This window comes from Callithrix jacchus, chromosome 4 (assembly GCF_049354715.1).
Source record: "Callithrix jacchus isolate 240 chromosome 4, calJac240_pri, whole genome shotgun sequence".
NCBI lineage: Eukaryota > Metazoa > Chordata > Mammalia > Primates > Cebidae > Callithrix > Callithrix jacchus.
In genome coordinates, this window is record NC_133505.1 from 157,772,571 (window position 1) to 157,785,523 (window position 12,953).

Genomic DNA, 12,953 nt, shown 5'->3' on the forward strand with positions numbered 1-12,953 from the left:
TGCTGGTCTGTGCTCCGAACTGGTGATAGGGGTGCAAAGAGAGTGAGCATAGTCCTTTACCTCAGCAAGTATGTGGCCTGGTAGGCAAGAGAGGCACGTCAGAACGCTTATCATTCAAATTAAATTAACCATCTGAAAAGTTCTAGAATAATTACGTAGTCAATGCTCTAGAAATCAGGAAGGGAGCACAGAAACCTACTGGGAGAAGAGGGGGAAGGTAATGAACAAAAATCACAGTTCCATCTCTAAGCTCCCAAAGAAAAAGAAATTGGATTACCTTGGTGCTCAATCGTTTCTTAAACAGCATTGATGATTTGGATTCTGAGCTAATGATACTGAGGGAAAAAAAAAAAATTTGATACTAAATGCAGGAAGGAGGTGAAATAAAATTTTTATCGTAGCTCTCCTTTTATTGCTCCCAATAAATACTTCCTACTTTGTGATTTTCCTGAATTGTATTAGTTGGCCGAAAGCTGAGCAGTCCTGTGTTTTTAATTAAGAATTGGATGGCTAGACAGAGTTTTGAGGAGGTCATCTCTGGGCGTGTCCGCTTTTGGCTTTCTCCGGCAACTATGCTAGCATATCCTTGAAAATGCAATCCTTCATGTGACACAGTTTAAGTAAACCACTTAGTCCTCTGCAAATACCAAATGCTCAGTACGGTACTTAAACGGCACTGTGTTTGATGCCACAGTTTCTTTACAGGCTCTTCTAAGACTGTGATGCCTGTGGGCTTTTAGCTGCCCCTATTGATGTTGTATCCAAGAAAACAAAGTTGACTCCACGTGGAAGTATTAACATCTTTGTATAACTTTTCGGTCTTCGCCTTGACCCCACTCCAAATCTGCTATTTAGACAGATGCAGAAGTGACTGATAAGCCAGGGTCTTGTGGCTTCAGGAGTCTGAGGTTTCTTCCATGCAGTGGTGTCGGGATAGGCTCACCAGTTCTGGCCACAGCGGGTACCAGCGACCTCCTTGTTGCCGAATCCACCGACCACTGGGTCCTCATCCTGCTTCCTGCTTCAGTGCATTTGACTTTCCTGTTCTGGAATCAGTCTCATCCTTGGCCTTCCTTCTTCTCCAGGGTTCTCTTATTTTTTATTTATTTTTTATATCTTTAGAGACAGGGTCTCACTATATTGTCCAGGCTGGTCTCGAAGTCCTTGGCTCAAGCAACCCTCCTACCTTAGCCTCCCAAAGTGCTAGGATTCCAAGGATGAACCACTGCACACAGCCAGGTTCTCTTATTTTCTAGTACATCTTCCTAGTTTCCTTTTGGACTCTCTTCTTCTGACTCCTTGTTAAAAGAAAATGTACATCGCTCTTCTGTCCTTACCCCTTTTCTCACTCAGTGCACTGTCCTTGGGTGATCGTACCCATTCTATGCTTTAAATGGCTAATTAGAGTTATGATTTCCATCCATGGAGAACCTGGTTAAGTTAGATGACTGGCTTTGCCTCCCAGCTCTACTGCTTAGCAGTTGTGTGACTGTGGGCAAGTTGCTTAAACTCTGTGCCTCAGTTTCCTCATTTATCAAATAAGGGCACAAAAATAAGTAACCCCATAAATACGAAGCATAGCACCTCTCCTGTCAACTGCCCCAGTCCATTCTCAGTTTTATCTGGTTAATGTTTATTCATTTGTCAGGTCTCACCTAAGATGTTACTTCCTCCAGGAAACATTCCCAGATGTTCAAATCTAGTTAGATCCTTTTTCCACGTCCCTTCATAATTCAGTGTGATTGCCATATTTTCCTGTCTTAGTCTTGGTCACATTTCTCGAAATTGCTGATGTATTCAGATCAGCTAGAAGCTGGTGAGGGTAGAATGGAGTCTGGCTGGATCATCATTGTGCCCCCAGAGTCTAGCGTAGTGCCTGGCTCTAGCAGTGCTTGATGAATATCTGCTGAATGAATGACTCATGGAATTGCAGGGTACGATGATGCCTCTAAAGACATTCCTTCTTTCTGATCACATCCCTAGGTTTTGTAGGTCACAACTATTGGATTTGTTATGGTTGAGTATCCCTGACAACGTGGCTCACAGTAACTCATGGAAGACCAAATCGTAAACTCAAATGACAGCCTTTAAAGTTTTTAACGATGCTTATGATGTGCTAAAGACCGATTTTATGAGGCTATGCTTGCTAATGTAATAGGCTCTCTTCAGCACCCAGTACTGTGATGTTATGAACACGGGAACATTTGGTGTTAGAGTGTTGTCATCAGCAATAAGCCTCTCAAGAGCAGAAGTTTCCGCCGTAGGATACACCAGGGCTTTGGCTCTGAGTATTTGAAGGACTGTCATATGGAAAGGAATCAGGCTGAGTGTGTCGGATTCCAAGAGCTGGGACACAAAAAGAATGCAGATGCCTTCTCTTTAGAACAAAGAACTTTCTAATGGTAACAGCTGTCGAAATGAGTGGGCCACCCTGGAGGTCAAGACGTTATCACATCTGTGTTCAAGCATGGCAGGGAGAACTCCTGGGCAGGGATATCTGGGAAGAGAAGGGCAAGTGAGGGCTTTAGGGTCCCTTCTAATCCTGAGAGTCTGGCAGTGCCCTACTCACCCAAGGCCCTGTGCCCACACTGCCCCAATAAATGCCTCAGGAAGAACAAGTGCTACATATTCATCAGCAAGAAATGCCATCATCAGCTTAATAATTTAAGTCATTTGGATGAATGGTTTTATGGCCTTTCTTGAAATTGATGTTGTTATTAGCACTGCCCAATAATGTTTCCTTTTTTGGTCTCTTGGTAAAGGTGTGTCTGTATCTTGACTTTGGCTTATGCCTGTCCTGTGTGCTGTGTGTAGACTCTAATATAGCCTGAGAAAATTAAATTATGGAGTGCATTTTGGAATGAGCACCCTCACATTTGATTCTGGTGTCTTAGGCTGGCTTTGCCTAGGTTGTCTAGGAGATATTAAATTCAGCCTTTCCCCCCAAACTCAGGATCACGCCCACGCCTCTTGGAGAAGGGAAGAGCACAGTTACCATTGGGCTTGTGCAGGCTCTGACGGCACACCTGAATGTCAACTCCTTTGCCTGTCTGAGGCAGCCTTCCCAAGGACCCACGTTTGGAGTGAAAGGTACTGTTTTTAACAATTAGTGTTCTTTTCAGGGCAAAGTTGGGGGGAGAAAATTTTAAAAAGAACATCGTCAACAGATAAAGAGTTAAGACTTTTCAAGGGGACCTAGCACATTTATTTGCTGCACCCTTGGTACACGGGGGGTCACCCCATGTTGGGCCCTGGGCATGACGATGAGCAGTGGGGGCTGCCAGGGTTTCCCTGGACCCCTCAGGAGCCTATTCTTGAGGCTTCATTGCTCGAGGCTCCTGTCTCGAGTGCAGTCTCGCATGTTATCAGGGCCGTCTTTGCCAAGTGGTCTTGAAACACTGCCATCCATATCGGTGTTTGAGCAACCCAGTTCCGGGGAAAGGTCTTTCCCTCTGCTTTAGTCTTGGCTCACTGGAATTGCTGTGTGGGGCCGGCAGAGCTCTCAGGAGACGGGCTGGCTGTGGACAGCGAGTTGTGATGAAATTCCGCTCTGGCTGTGGTTGGGCTGATATCTGGCATCTTCCCATTCATTACTCCTTCTTCCATGATTTATCATGAAATCATTCCTTAGCTCACTTTACAATCCTGTTTATGGCTAAAATTACAGTTTATTCTTGGCACTTTGTGGTTTTTTTTTTCTTTAAACAATATTATATTTATATTACTCTTAACAAATATGAATAACTCTTATCTCATCAAGTACTGATAACTCATAGTGTGTCATGCATGACGTAGCAGAACGAACACTAGAGTAGGAGCCAGAAGGCCAAGGTTTTACTCACACCTGTGTTTCCTACCACGGTGTGACCCTGGGCAGCTTGAGCCAGTCACAGCCTCTTGGAGCCGCATCTCTAAAAGTGTAAACCGCTGAGAGCGGCACCAGGCTCACCCAGCTGTGAGGATCAAACGAGAAAGCACTTAAAGGAAAGGATACTGTCAATTGATACACACATGGGCGGTGTTGTTCCTGCTTTAAGAGAGAGTTCTTTTACTCCCATAACCAACATTTTGAGGGATAAGCAGCGTGACAAATCTCACACACTATTATCTGAAATCAATTGAAGTTTATAATTTACTTATCGGAGGTGGCTATGCGGCGGTTTTTTTTGTTCGTTTGTTTGTTTGTTTTGAGACAGAGTCTCGCTTGGTCACCCAGGCTGGAGTGCAGTGGCATAGTCTCAGCTCCCTCCAACCTCCGCCTCCCGGGTTCAAGTGATTTTCCAGCCTCAGCCTCCCAAGTAGCTGGGATTACAGGCACCTGCCACCACGCCCAGCTAATTTTCATAGTTTTAATAGAGATGGGGATTCACCATGTTGGCCAGGCTGGTCTCGAACTCCTGACCTCAAGTGGTCTGCCCGCCTCAGCCTCTCTAAATGCTGGGATTACAGGCGTGAGCCACCTCACCCAGCCAGAGTGGATTTTTTTTAAACAAAGTTTTCTGAAACATGAAAGCGTGTACAATTGATTTAGATAAAGCATAGTCACAGAGACCTAATAATAAATTAACAAAATAATCTCATATCCTAGTAAGACAGCTGCTCTGTTATTTTTACCTTTTTTTTAAAGAAAGGAAATGGAGGTCTTTAGACTGCATAGTTAGACAAAGTATCAACTTTTTTTTTCTGTCCCGCTTGGACATAACCATTAATGTCTCTCACTGCCTTTTGTTACTTCATCTTGAGTGTGACGTCTCTCTGTTGGGGTTGGGGAGCTGTGTCCATCATGGCAGGTGTACTTGGTGACCCGTTTGAAATGCCACTTGCTCTGTTGTTTAGGAGGAGCCGCCGGTGGTGGATATGCCCAGGTCATCCCCATGGAGGAGGTAAGACCTTGAAGAGGTGTGGGTCAGGTGTCACTGCATTTCCTTCCTGACATCTGTCCTCTGCTCCCTCCACAGAGGCCCACAGACCCTCATCCACAGTCCCAAAGTCCTCAAGGCTCTGAAACCCCAAAATGTTTGCCTAGCTCATACAGTGGCACACCCTGGCATTTACTGTGGTGAGCTTTATATGGATTTTGTCTGTGCTACTTGGAGTGAATATTCATACATATTGCTGTAGAAAAATTAGTTTTGATTAACAGGTGCTGAGCAAGCCCCTGCTTGGGGTGTTTTATAAATAAACTACATGTAAATCACACTGCCTTTCTAAACTCCAAAAAATTCTGAATTCTGAAACCCTGCTGGTCTTGTGGGTCTGGATGAGAGAATGTGCGTCTGTGCCTCCCTCGGTCACCTGCTGTACTGCCAAGTTCACAAAGACCTGATGCTTCCCCCTGTCAGTTCAGGCTCCAGTGCGGCCCTTGGCAGCACAAATATTAAAACTGGAATGACACAGAGATTAGCGTGGTCCCTGCATGAAGACGACATGCAAATTTGTGAAGTGTCCCATTTAAAAAAAAAAAAAAAGGACTCCAAGATAAAAGAGTTCCAGAGGAAAGTGGGCCAAAATAACTGATGTTAATTCTTCCTTTTCTAAAACGCCCCTGTGTTCTGCATTACCTCTTCGTCGCCTGTAACTAGTGACCAGTTCACTTCTACTCTCTGCGTCAGCCTCACCATTCAGGCCCTGGACAAGCTTCTGAAACACAAATCTGAGCAGGTCACGTTTCTGTTCTGTGATTTCTGCTGTTACTTGTCACCCTTCAGTACAGCACAGGAGACCCCCATGGCTGGCTGCCCCTGCTCCCCTGTTTGCAGGTCCCCACCTGCCTTCTTTTCTCCCCTTGGAGATTCTTTTTTTTTTTTTTTTTTTTTTAAAGAGATAGGGTTTCTCCATGTTGGCCAGGCTGGTCTTGAACTCCTGACCTCAGGTGATCCACCCGTTTTAGCCTCCCAAAGTGCAGGAATTACAGGCATAAGCCACTGCACCCAGCCCCCCCCCCACCCTTTTTTTTTTTTTTTTTTTGAGACAGAGTTTTGCTTTGTTGCCCAGGCTGGAGTGCAGTGCCACAACCTTGGCTCACTGCAACCTCCGCCTCCTGGGTTCAAGCAATTCTCATGCCTTAGCCTCCTGAGTAGCTGGGATTACAGGCACCCACCACCACGCCCAACTAATTTTTGTATTTTTAGTAGACGCAGGGTTTCACCATGTTGGCTCAGGCAGTCCGCTGCTCTCTGCCTCCCAAAGCGCTAGGATTACAGGCGTGAGCCACCGCGCCCGGCCCTTACAGCCTCTTTTCCTTTTCTCTCTTGGTTCCAGGATTTTCCCATGCCTGGAACATTCTTCCTTTTCTGTCCTCTTTACCCAGCTTAGGCCATTGCCAAGGTTCTGCTCTACCCTACAGATTCCCTCTTTGTTTATGGCTCTCTGGTTCAGTTGGCTGTGGCGAGTTGCAGGCCTTTCTTGAGGTCTCAGGTCCAAGCATTTAGCAGAGTGCCCAGCACATAGTAGGAACTTACTAGAAAGTATTTGTTGACTTTAGGCCAGGCATGGTGGCTTAAGCCTATAATCCCAGCACTTCGGTAGGCCAAGGCAGGCAGTGTGTATCATGAGGTCAAGAGATCAAGACCATCCTGGCCAATATGGTGAAACCCTGTCTCTACTAAAAATACATAAATTAGCAAGGCATGGTGGCACATACCTTTATTCCCAGCTACGTGGGAGGCTGAGGCAGAAGAATCGCTTGAACCCAGGAGGTGGAAGTTGCAGTGAGCCGAGATCGCACCACTGCACTCTAGCCTGGCGTCAGAGCACAACTCCGACTCAAAAATAAAAGGAAATATTTATTGATTTTGATAAAGGAATACAAGTGTTTACCCATGGAGGCCTGAGTACTGGGGAGGCTAAAAAGGAAATCTGTATAAACTTCAAGTGCTGGGAGTGGGGTGAGAAAGAGTAGTCCAAGGCACTGCTGAGAAAAATCGTGCCAGGCCTCAGGTCTGAATGGGGATGGCTACCATTCATGAGCCCTGAAGACCCAGAACTAGGAGGCCAGATTACAGATGGCGAACAAGGGATACATGCAGGGGAATGGCTCAGATTTAGCCAGCAAATTGGAAGGATGTTGGTATCCTGTTTTAGGGCATCAGCTGCGTGACTTGGAGGAGAGGGCTACCTTGTTTATTTTATTTCATTTTTTTGAGATGGAGTCTTACTCTGTTGCCCAGGCTGGAGTGCAATGGCGTGATCTCAGCTTGCTACAACCTCCGCCTCCTGGATTCAAAGAATTCTCCTGCCTCAGCCTCCCAAGTAGCTGGGAGTACAAGTGCTAAGTACCATGCCCAGATAATTTTTGTATTTTTAGTAGAGTTGGGGTTTCACCATGTTGGTCAGGTCTTGTCTTGAACTCCTGACCTCAGGTGACCCACCCACCTCTGCCTCCCAAACTGCTGGGATTACAGGCATGAGCCACAGCATCCCACTGAGAGGACTACCTTATTATGGTTGAGTGGGCCAGACACAGGCACTTTGTTCCTTGAAGCTGAATGCCTACAGTCTCTTCTTCATCTGTATCCTCCCAGCTCTGAGCACCATGCCTGACACTGAATGGATGTTTGTTGACTAAGTGCCATGCACAGACAGTATGTACTGGACGAACGTGATAAATCACCATATGGGAAAATGTTAGAATAAATTCCAGATGGACTGAGGGATTGAAAGTGAAAATACTGTGACTGGAAGGATGGGAAGGAGCCGGCCTTGTGAAGAGTGAGGGAGAGCATTCAGCCAGTGGGAACTGCTGTGGGAAAGCCCTGAGGGAGGAAAGGGCTTGGCTTGTTCCGAGAACTGGAGGACACCAGGGTGGCTGGAGCCCTGTGGGCCGGCAGGAGTGGGGGTTGAGGTAGAGAAGTGTGCAGGCGCCAGCTCTGTCGGACGATTGCGATTTATAGCCAAGAACCTGGATTTTATTTGAAGTTCCAAGGTCAGCTATTGAAGGGATCTTGACAAATAACACGATGCAGACTGAGTTTCATTAAAATCACCCGGTCGTCTGTGTGATGAAGGGACTGGGGCACCTCAATAGACACGGTGGATCTAGGAAGAAGACTGTGGAAGTAGCCCAGGGAAAGATGGCAGTAGCTTGGCCCAGGATGGGGTCAGTGAGGATGGAAAAGAGCAGAAAGCAACATAAGCTTTGTTCACTGATGTTTGCATGATCAGATGCTGGGGATGAGAAAAGGGGAGAATTCAAGGGCGACATCCAGGGGTACTGGCCTGAGCAACTCAGTAGACTCATTTGTTGAGGCAGAGATCAGGGGGATGATGGGTATGAGGTTTGAACTGTGTGGTGTGGGGCGTGGTGGAGTGTGGTAATAAGAAGGAGGGAGTCAGTTTAGAGGCCTGGGAAATATGCAGGTAGACATCAAGTAGACAGTTGGAAAGAAAAACCTACCTTCCAGCTATAAAATGGACAAAGGGTTCAACAGAAATATAAAAAAAAAATTATTAGCTAAATGAATATTCACCTTCACTAACAAGCAGGTAAATAAATCTACATTAAAACCGCTATTGGCTGGGTGCGGTGGCTCACGCCTGTAATCTCAGCACTTTGGGAGGCCAAGGTGAGCGAATCACGATATCAGGAGTTTGAGACCAGCCTGGCCAACATTGTGAAACCCCAGCTCTACTAAAAATAAAAAATATTACCTGAACATAGTGGCGCACACCTATAATCCCAGCTACTCAGGAGGCTGAGGCAGGAGAATCACTTGAACCCGGGAGGCAGAGGGTGCAGTGAACCGAGATTACACTACTGCACTTTAGACCAGGCAACAGAGTAAGACTCCATCTCCAAACCAAATTGACAATTGTCAATTGTCAAATTGTCAAATTGACAGAATTGGATTCTTCAAAATAGTTATGATAGCAAATTTTGGGAAAGAGATTGAAATGGACTCCCACACACTGCTGGAAAGTGTACATGGAGGAAAACACATCTGGAAGAAGGGTAGAAATATGTATTAAGTGCTTCGCCATGCATATCCTTTGGCCGAATAAATTCATTTTTAGTGTACCCTAAGGAAAACATGAATATATGAGAAAATAGATAATTTTAAATTAAATATACCTTCACATAGTTTATAACATTAAAAAATGGGGAGATAATAATAGGATATGAAGTTAACTATATTTTGAAGACTACTGATGTAAAAACGTAGCTATATTGAGAGGGTAAGAGCTAAGCTATAAACTGTTCTGGTGTTATGATACCAGTATTTAAAAGTACAATTATATATTTATAAAATGTATATAATATGTAATTTTTCATGTTTCCTCCAGTGAACATATTTTTATATTATAAAGTAAAATTTTAACAAGAAAATATGAATATTTAACTTTCCAAAAAATAAGGAAATGCAGCTTCAAAAAGAATACCACTTTCTTAACTATTAAATTATTTCTTAGTCTAAAAGTTACTTTATTTCTGAAGTAACTGATTTACTACTAGTGTTTTGCAGGTGACACTTTATCCCTTTCAAAAAGCAATTTGGTGATATTATCAAGATCCCAAGGGTCGGACTTGGTGGCTCACACCTGGAATCCCAACACTTTGGGAGGCTGAGGCAAGAGGATTGCTTCAGCCCAGGAGTGTGAGACCAACCTGGGCAACACAGCAAAACCCCATCTCCACAAAAAAATAACAGTAATTAAAAGAAAGAGAGCTCATTTAACCCAGTAACTACTCTCCTGAAAATATATTACTCATTAGCAATTAATTTTTTTTAAAAAAAGGAAAATCTGTTTGTGTGTATTCTTTATAACCGTGGCCTTTCTTGTAAAAGTGAATATTTGGTAGTGTAAATATCCAGTCTGAATATTTTGGTACGTCTACCATATGCAGCTTCTATAAACTATACACAAGATTATTATAGAAGAAGTTTTGTAAAACTAGACAGCCCACCAGAAGCTAATCCTACAAATGATAATCATGTGTGCTTATGAGACTGGAAGGAAAATAGCAGAATTAGTAGAGTCATAAGGGGTAAAATACTCTATTTCTTCAAAATTCTGTAAAATTTCATATTATTTTATTGTTACTATTTATTTTATGCCCTGCCTCATTCCAAAACATGTTTGATGTGATACTATTTTCTAGTATTATAGAAATAGGTACTAGTCATATCTAGTATTCTTATCAAAACAATGAATAAACATAAAGTGAGTGAATATAAGGAGACTCATTATTAAATGCATCAGAGTGTTTTGTCTTAACCTGAGGATGGAAGAATTTATGATCTGAGTGATTGCTCAAAGTTTCTTTGTTGTCACGTGGAAAACCTTGACCTTGATTTTCTCATTGAGGCCTCCCTATAGACAGCTCATTATAAGCATATGTAATTTACATGTTATTTTATTTATTCAATCCTTGAATTCCACCATAGTTGTTTAAAAAAATAGTCTCAGCTGGTACAGTGGCCAGGAGTTCATGACCAGCCTAGACAACATTGCAAGACCCCCTTCTCTACAGAAATTTGAAAATTAGCCAGGCACAGTGGCGTGCCTCTCTAGTCCCAGCCTACTCAGTAGGCTGAGGTGAGAGGATTGCTTGAGCCCAGTGAGCTATGATCATGCCACTGCACTCCAGCCTGGGAGACAAAGTGTGACCCTATTTCTGAAAATAAATAAATAGAAAGATATCTTATTTCTCTAGTTCAACCTTCATTTGACTGGAGACATCCACGCCATCACAGCTGCCAATAACTTGCTGGCTGCTGCCATCGACACCAGGATTCTGCATGAAAACACGCAAACTGATAAGGTGGGAAGGATTCCTTGCTGGCCATTTTGGGTATTGTATCCTGGAATTCCTGGATACTTAAGCAGTTTGTCGAAAGAATTCCGGTGCCTGCAAACTCGGAAAGGTTATTCAATTCAATTTTGTGATTTTTACATATCCCTATTTCCCAAGGAGAAGGAGCCATCCTTTGGTCAGATTCTCATATGGGTTTATGAGCACTGCCAAGTTATTGAGAGAATTGTACTGTGTTGTAAAAGCCAAATATTATCCGAAATGAATTGTTAGTTTTAAAGACGGTAGGTAGACCAGTTCTCTTCATTCTGGCCGTAGGTACAATCTCTAGTCTATTCTGAGGGGATTGGACAGATGTCGTTTTAAGAATAATGTTATGTGGAGCTATACTGGATGTGCTGAAAAGACGGCAGAGACCCTTGCTGGGCTTCTTGTGCATGTAGGTTATGAGTTAAACCACACCCCCAAAAGAGACCGCCCACCAGAAGCTAATCCCTCATAGACATGGGACATAGATAAAAGGGGTACTTGCTGACATGTTTTACAACAAGGGTCCTCATTTTCTAAAATTAAAGTAATTCCTTAGTGAGTCTTTGCAGCACAATCCAGGTACATCTTCATTTTGTAGTTGTAGCGATATAGATTAAGAAATAAATTTATGCAAACTCTTTGCAATGTGTGTTATTTCAGATCTCGTCAGTTTTATGAAAATGACAGAATTTAAGTCTACATTGTTTATATTAGCCCACACACTTTAATAGGGCCTTTTATCTAAATAGTTTAGTTATAAATGCAATGAACTTTTTTCATATACTGCAAATTGTCCAAGTTCACGGACAGTTAACTTTTGTGGGGTCTTATTTTTGTTTTGTGTTTTTAGGCTCTGTATAATCGGCTGGTTCCTTTAGTGAATGGTGTCAGAGAATTTTCAGAAATCCAGCTTGCTCGGCTAAAAGTAAGTTTCCAGTTAGCAATTCTTTAAAAAGTAAATATCCTAGAAACACATCAGAAAGATTGTCAAAACCTGAAATTTTCAATTTGATTTCATTCTGGTTCTCTGATATCCTTTTGGGTATTAAACTCTATAGAGACAGAACACTGGAGAGAGAGCACAGAGTTCGAAGCCTGACACCTGGTTCTACATGAAAGAGCCAGGTGGACAAATTAATTCACCTTTTTTGGTCTCATTTTCTTTTTCTATGACATGAGTGGCCTGTTTTGCTAATTTATGAGTACCCTAGTCAACTGACAAATTAGCTGAGCACAGGGGCACATACCTATAGTTTGAACTACTCATGATTCTGACATGAGAGGTTTGCTTGAGCCAAGGAGTTCAAGGTTATAGTGCACCATGATCCTGTAAATAGCCACTGCACACCAGCCTGGGCAGCATAGCAAGATCTCATCTCTTGAAAAAATTAACAAATTAGAATTTTTGGTGAGTCCTTCTCTTTCTAAAGTGAAATATTTTTATGAAATTTGTCAAATTTCTAGGAAATTATAAGATAACCTTTGAAAATGCATCTACGGTTTTTGGTTTATTTGTTTTGTTTTGTTTTTTGAGACAGAGTTTCACTCTTGTTGTCCAGGCTGGAGTGGCGTGATCTCGATTCACTGCAACCTCCACCTTCCTGGTTCAAGTGATTCTCCTGTCTCAGCCTCCTAAGTAACTGTGATTACAGACACTTACCACTGTGCCTGGCTAATTTTTGTATTTTTAGTAGAGATGGGGTTGGCCAGGCTGGTCTCAAACTCCTGACCTCAGGTGATCCACCTACCTTGGCCTCCCAAAGTGCTGGGATTACAGGCATGAGCCACTGCGCCCAGCCTCATCTATGGTTTTGTTGCAGCAAACATACGTGCAAATGCCATCTTAATTCTTCAAACCTGCCTTATCTTTTTTCTGATGATATTTGCTGCCTCTGATCTTCTAACCATATTGGTTGCTACTAGCTCTGTTTGAGAGGCTAGAACATAACCCTGAATGGTATAACTTACAACCCCGGTTGACATTAGTGGTTTTAAAAATTCGCCTCCTGCTTCTTACTGAACCAAGTTCAGTGTGTTGAAAGTAGTGAGTAATTCCATCCTTGGTAGCTCTAACAACATGCAGTTTCTGCTTCCCAGATCTTTTTTTATGCTTCATCATTAAAAATCACTTTTCTTTTTGTGATTTAGATGTGATTTAGCTACCACACCC

The 12,953-nt window shown here is 43.1% G+C and overlaps 1 protein-coding gene and 1 non-coding gene across 17 annotated transcripts in view; both read left to right on the forward strand.

Moving 5' to 3' along the window:
• MTHFD1L (methylenetetrahydrofolate dehydrogenase (NADP+ dependent) 1 like) overlaps positions 1-12,953 on the forward strand; it is a 233,277-nt gene that overhangs the window by 67,670 nt on the left and 152,654 nt on the right. For all 16 annotated transcript variants that reach the window (XM_078370293.1, XM_035296968.3, XM_078370294.1 and 13 more), the window contains exons 12-15: positions 2,954-3,090; positions 4,837-4,883; positions 10,655-10,762; positions 11,634-11,708. In XM_078370293.1, coding sequence (XP_078226419.1) covers positions 2,954-3,090; positions 4,837-4,883; positions 10,655-10,762; positions 11,634-11,708 — 367 coding nt within the window. The remainder of the gene's footprint in view (positions 1-2,953; positions 3,091-4,836; positions 4,884-10,654; positions 10,763-11,633; positions 11,709-12,953) is intronic.
• On the forward strand, positions 5,354-5,457 carry LOC118153323 (U6 spliceosomal RNA). The gene has a single exon (XR_004742569.1). It is a non-coding gene; the product is annotated as a U6 spliceosomal RNA (small nuclear RNA).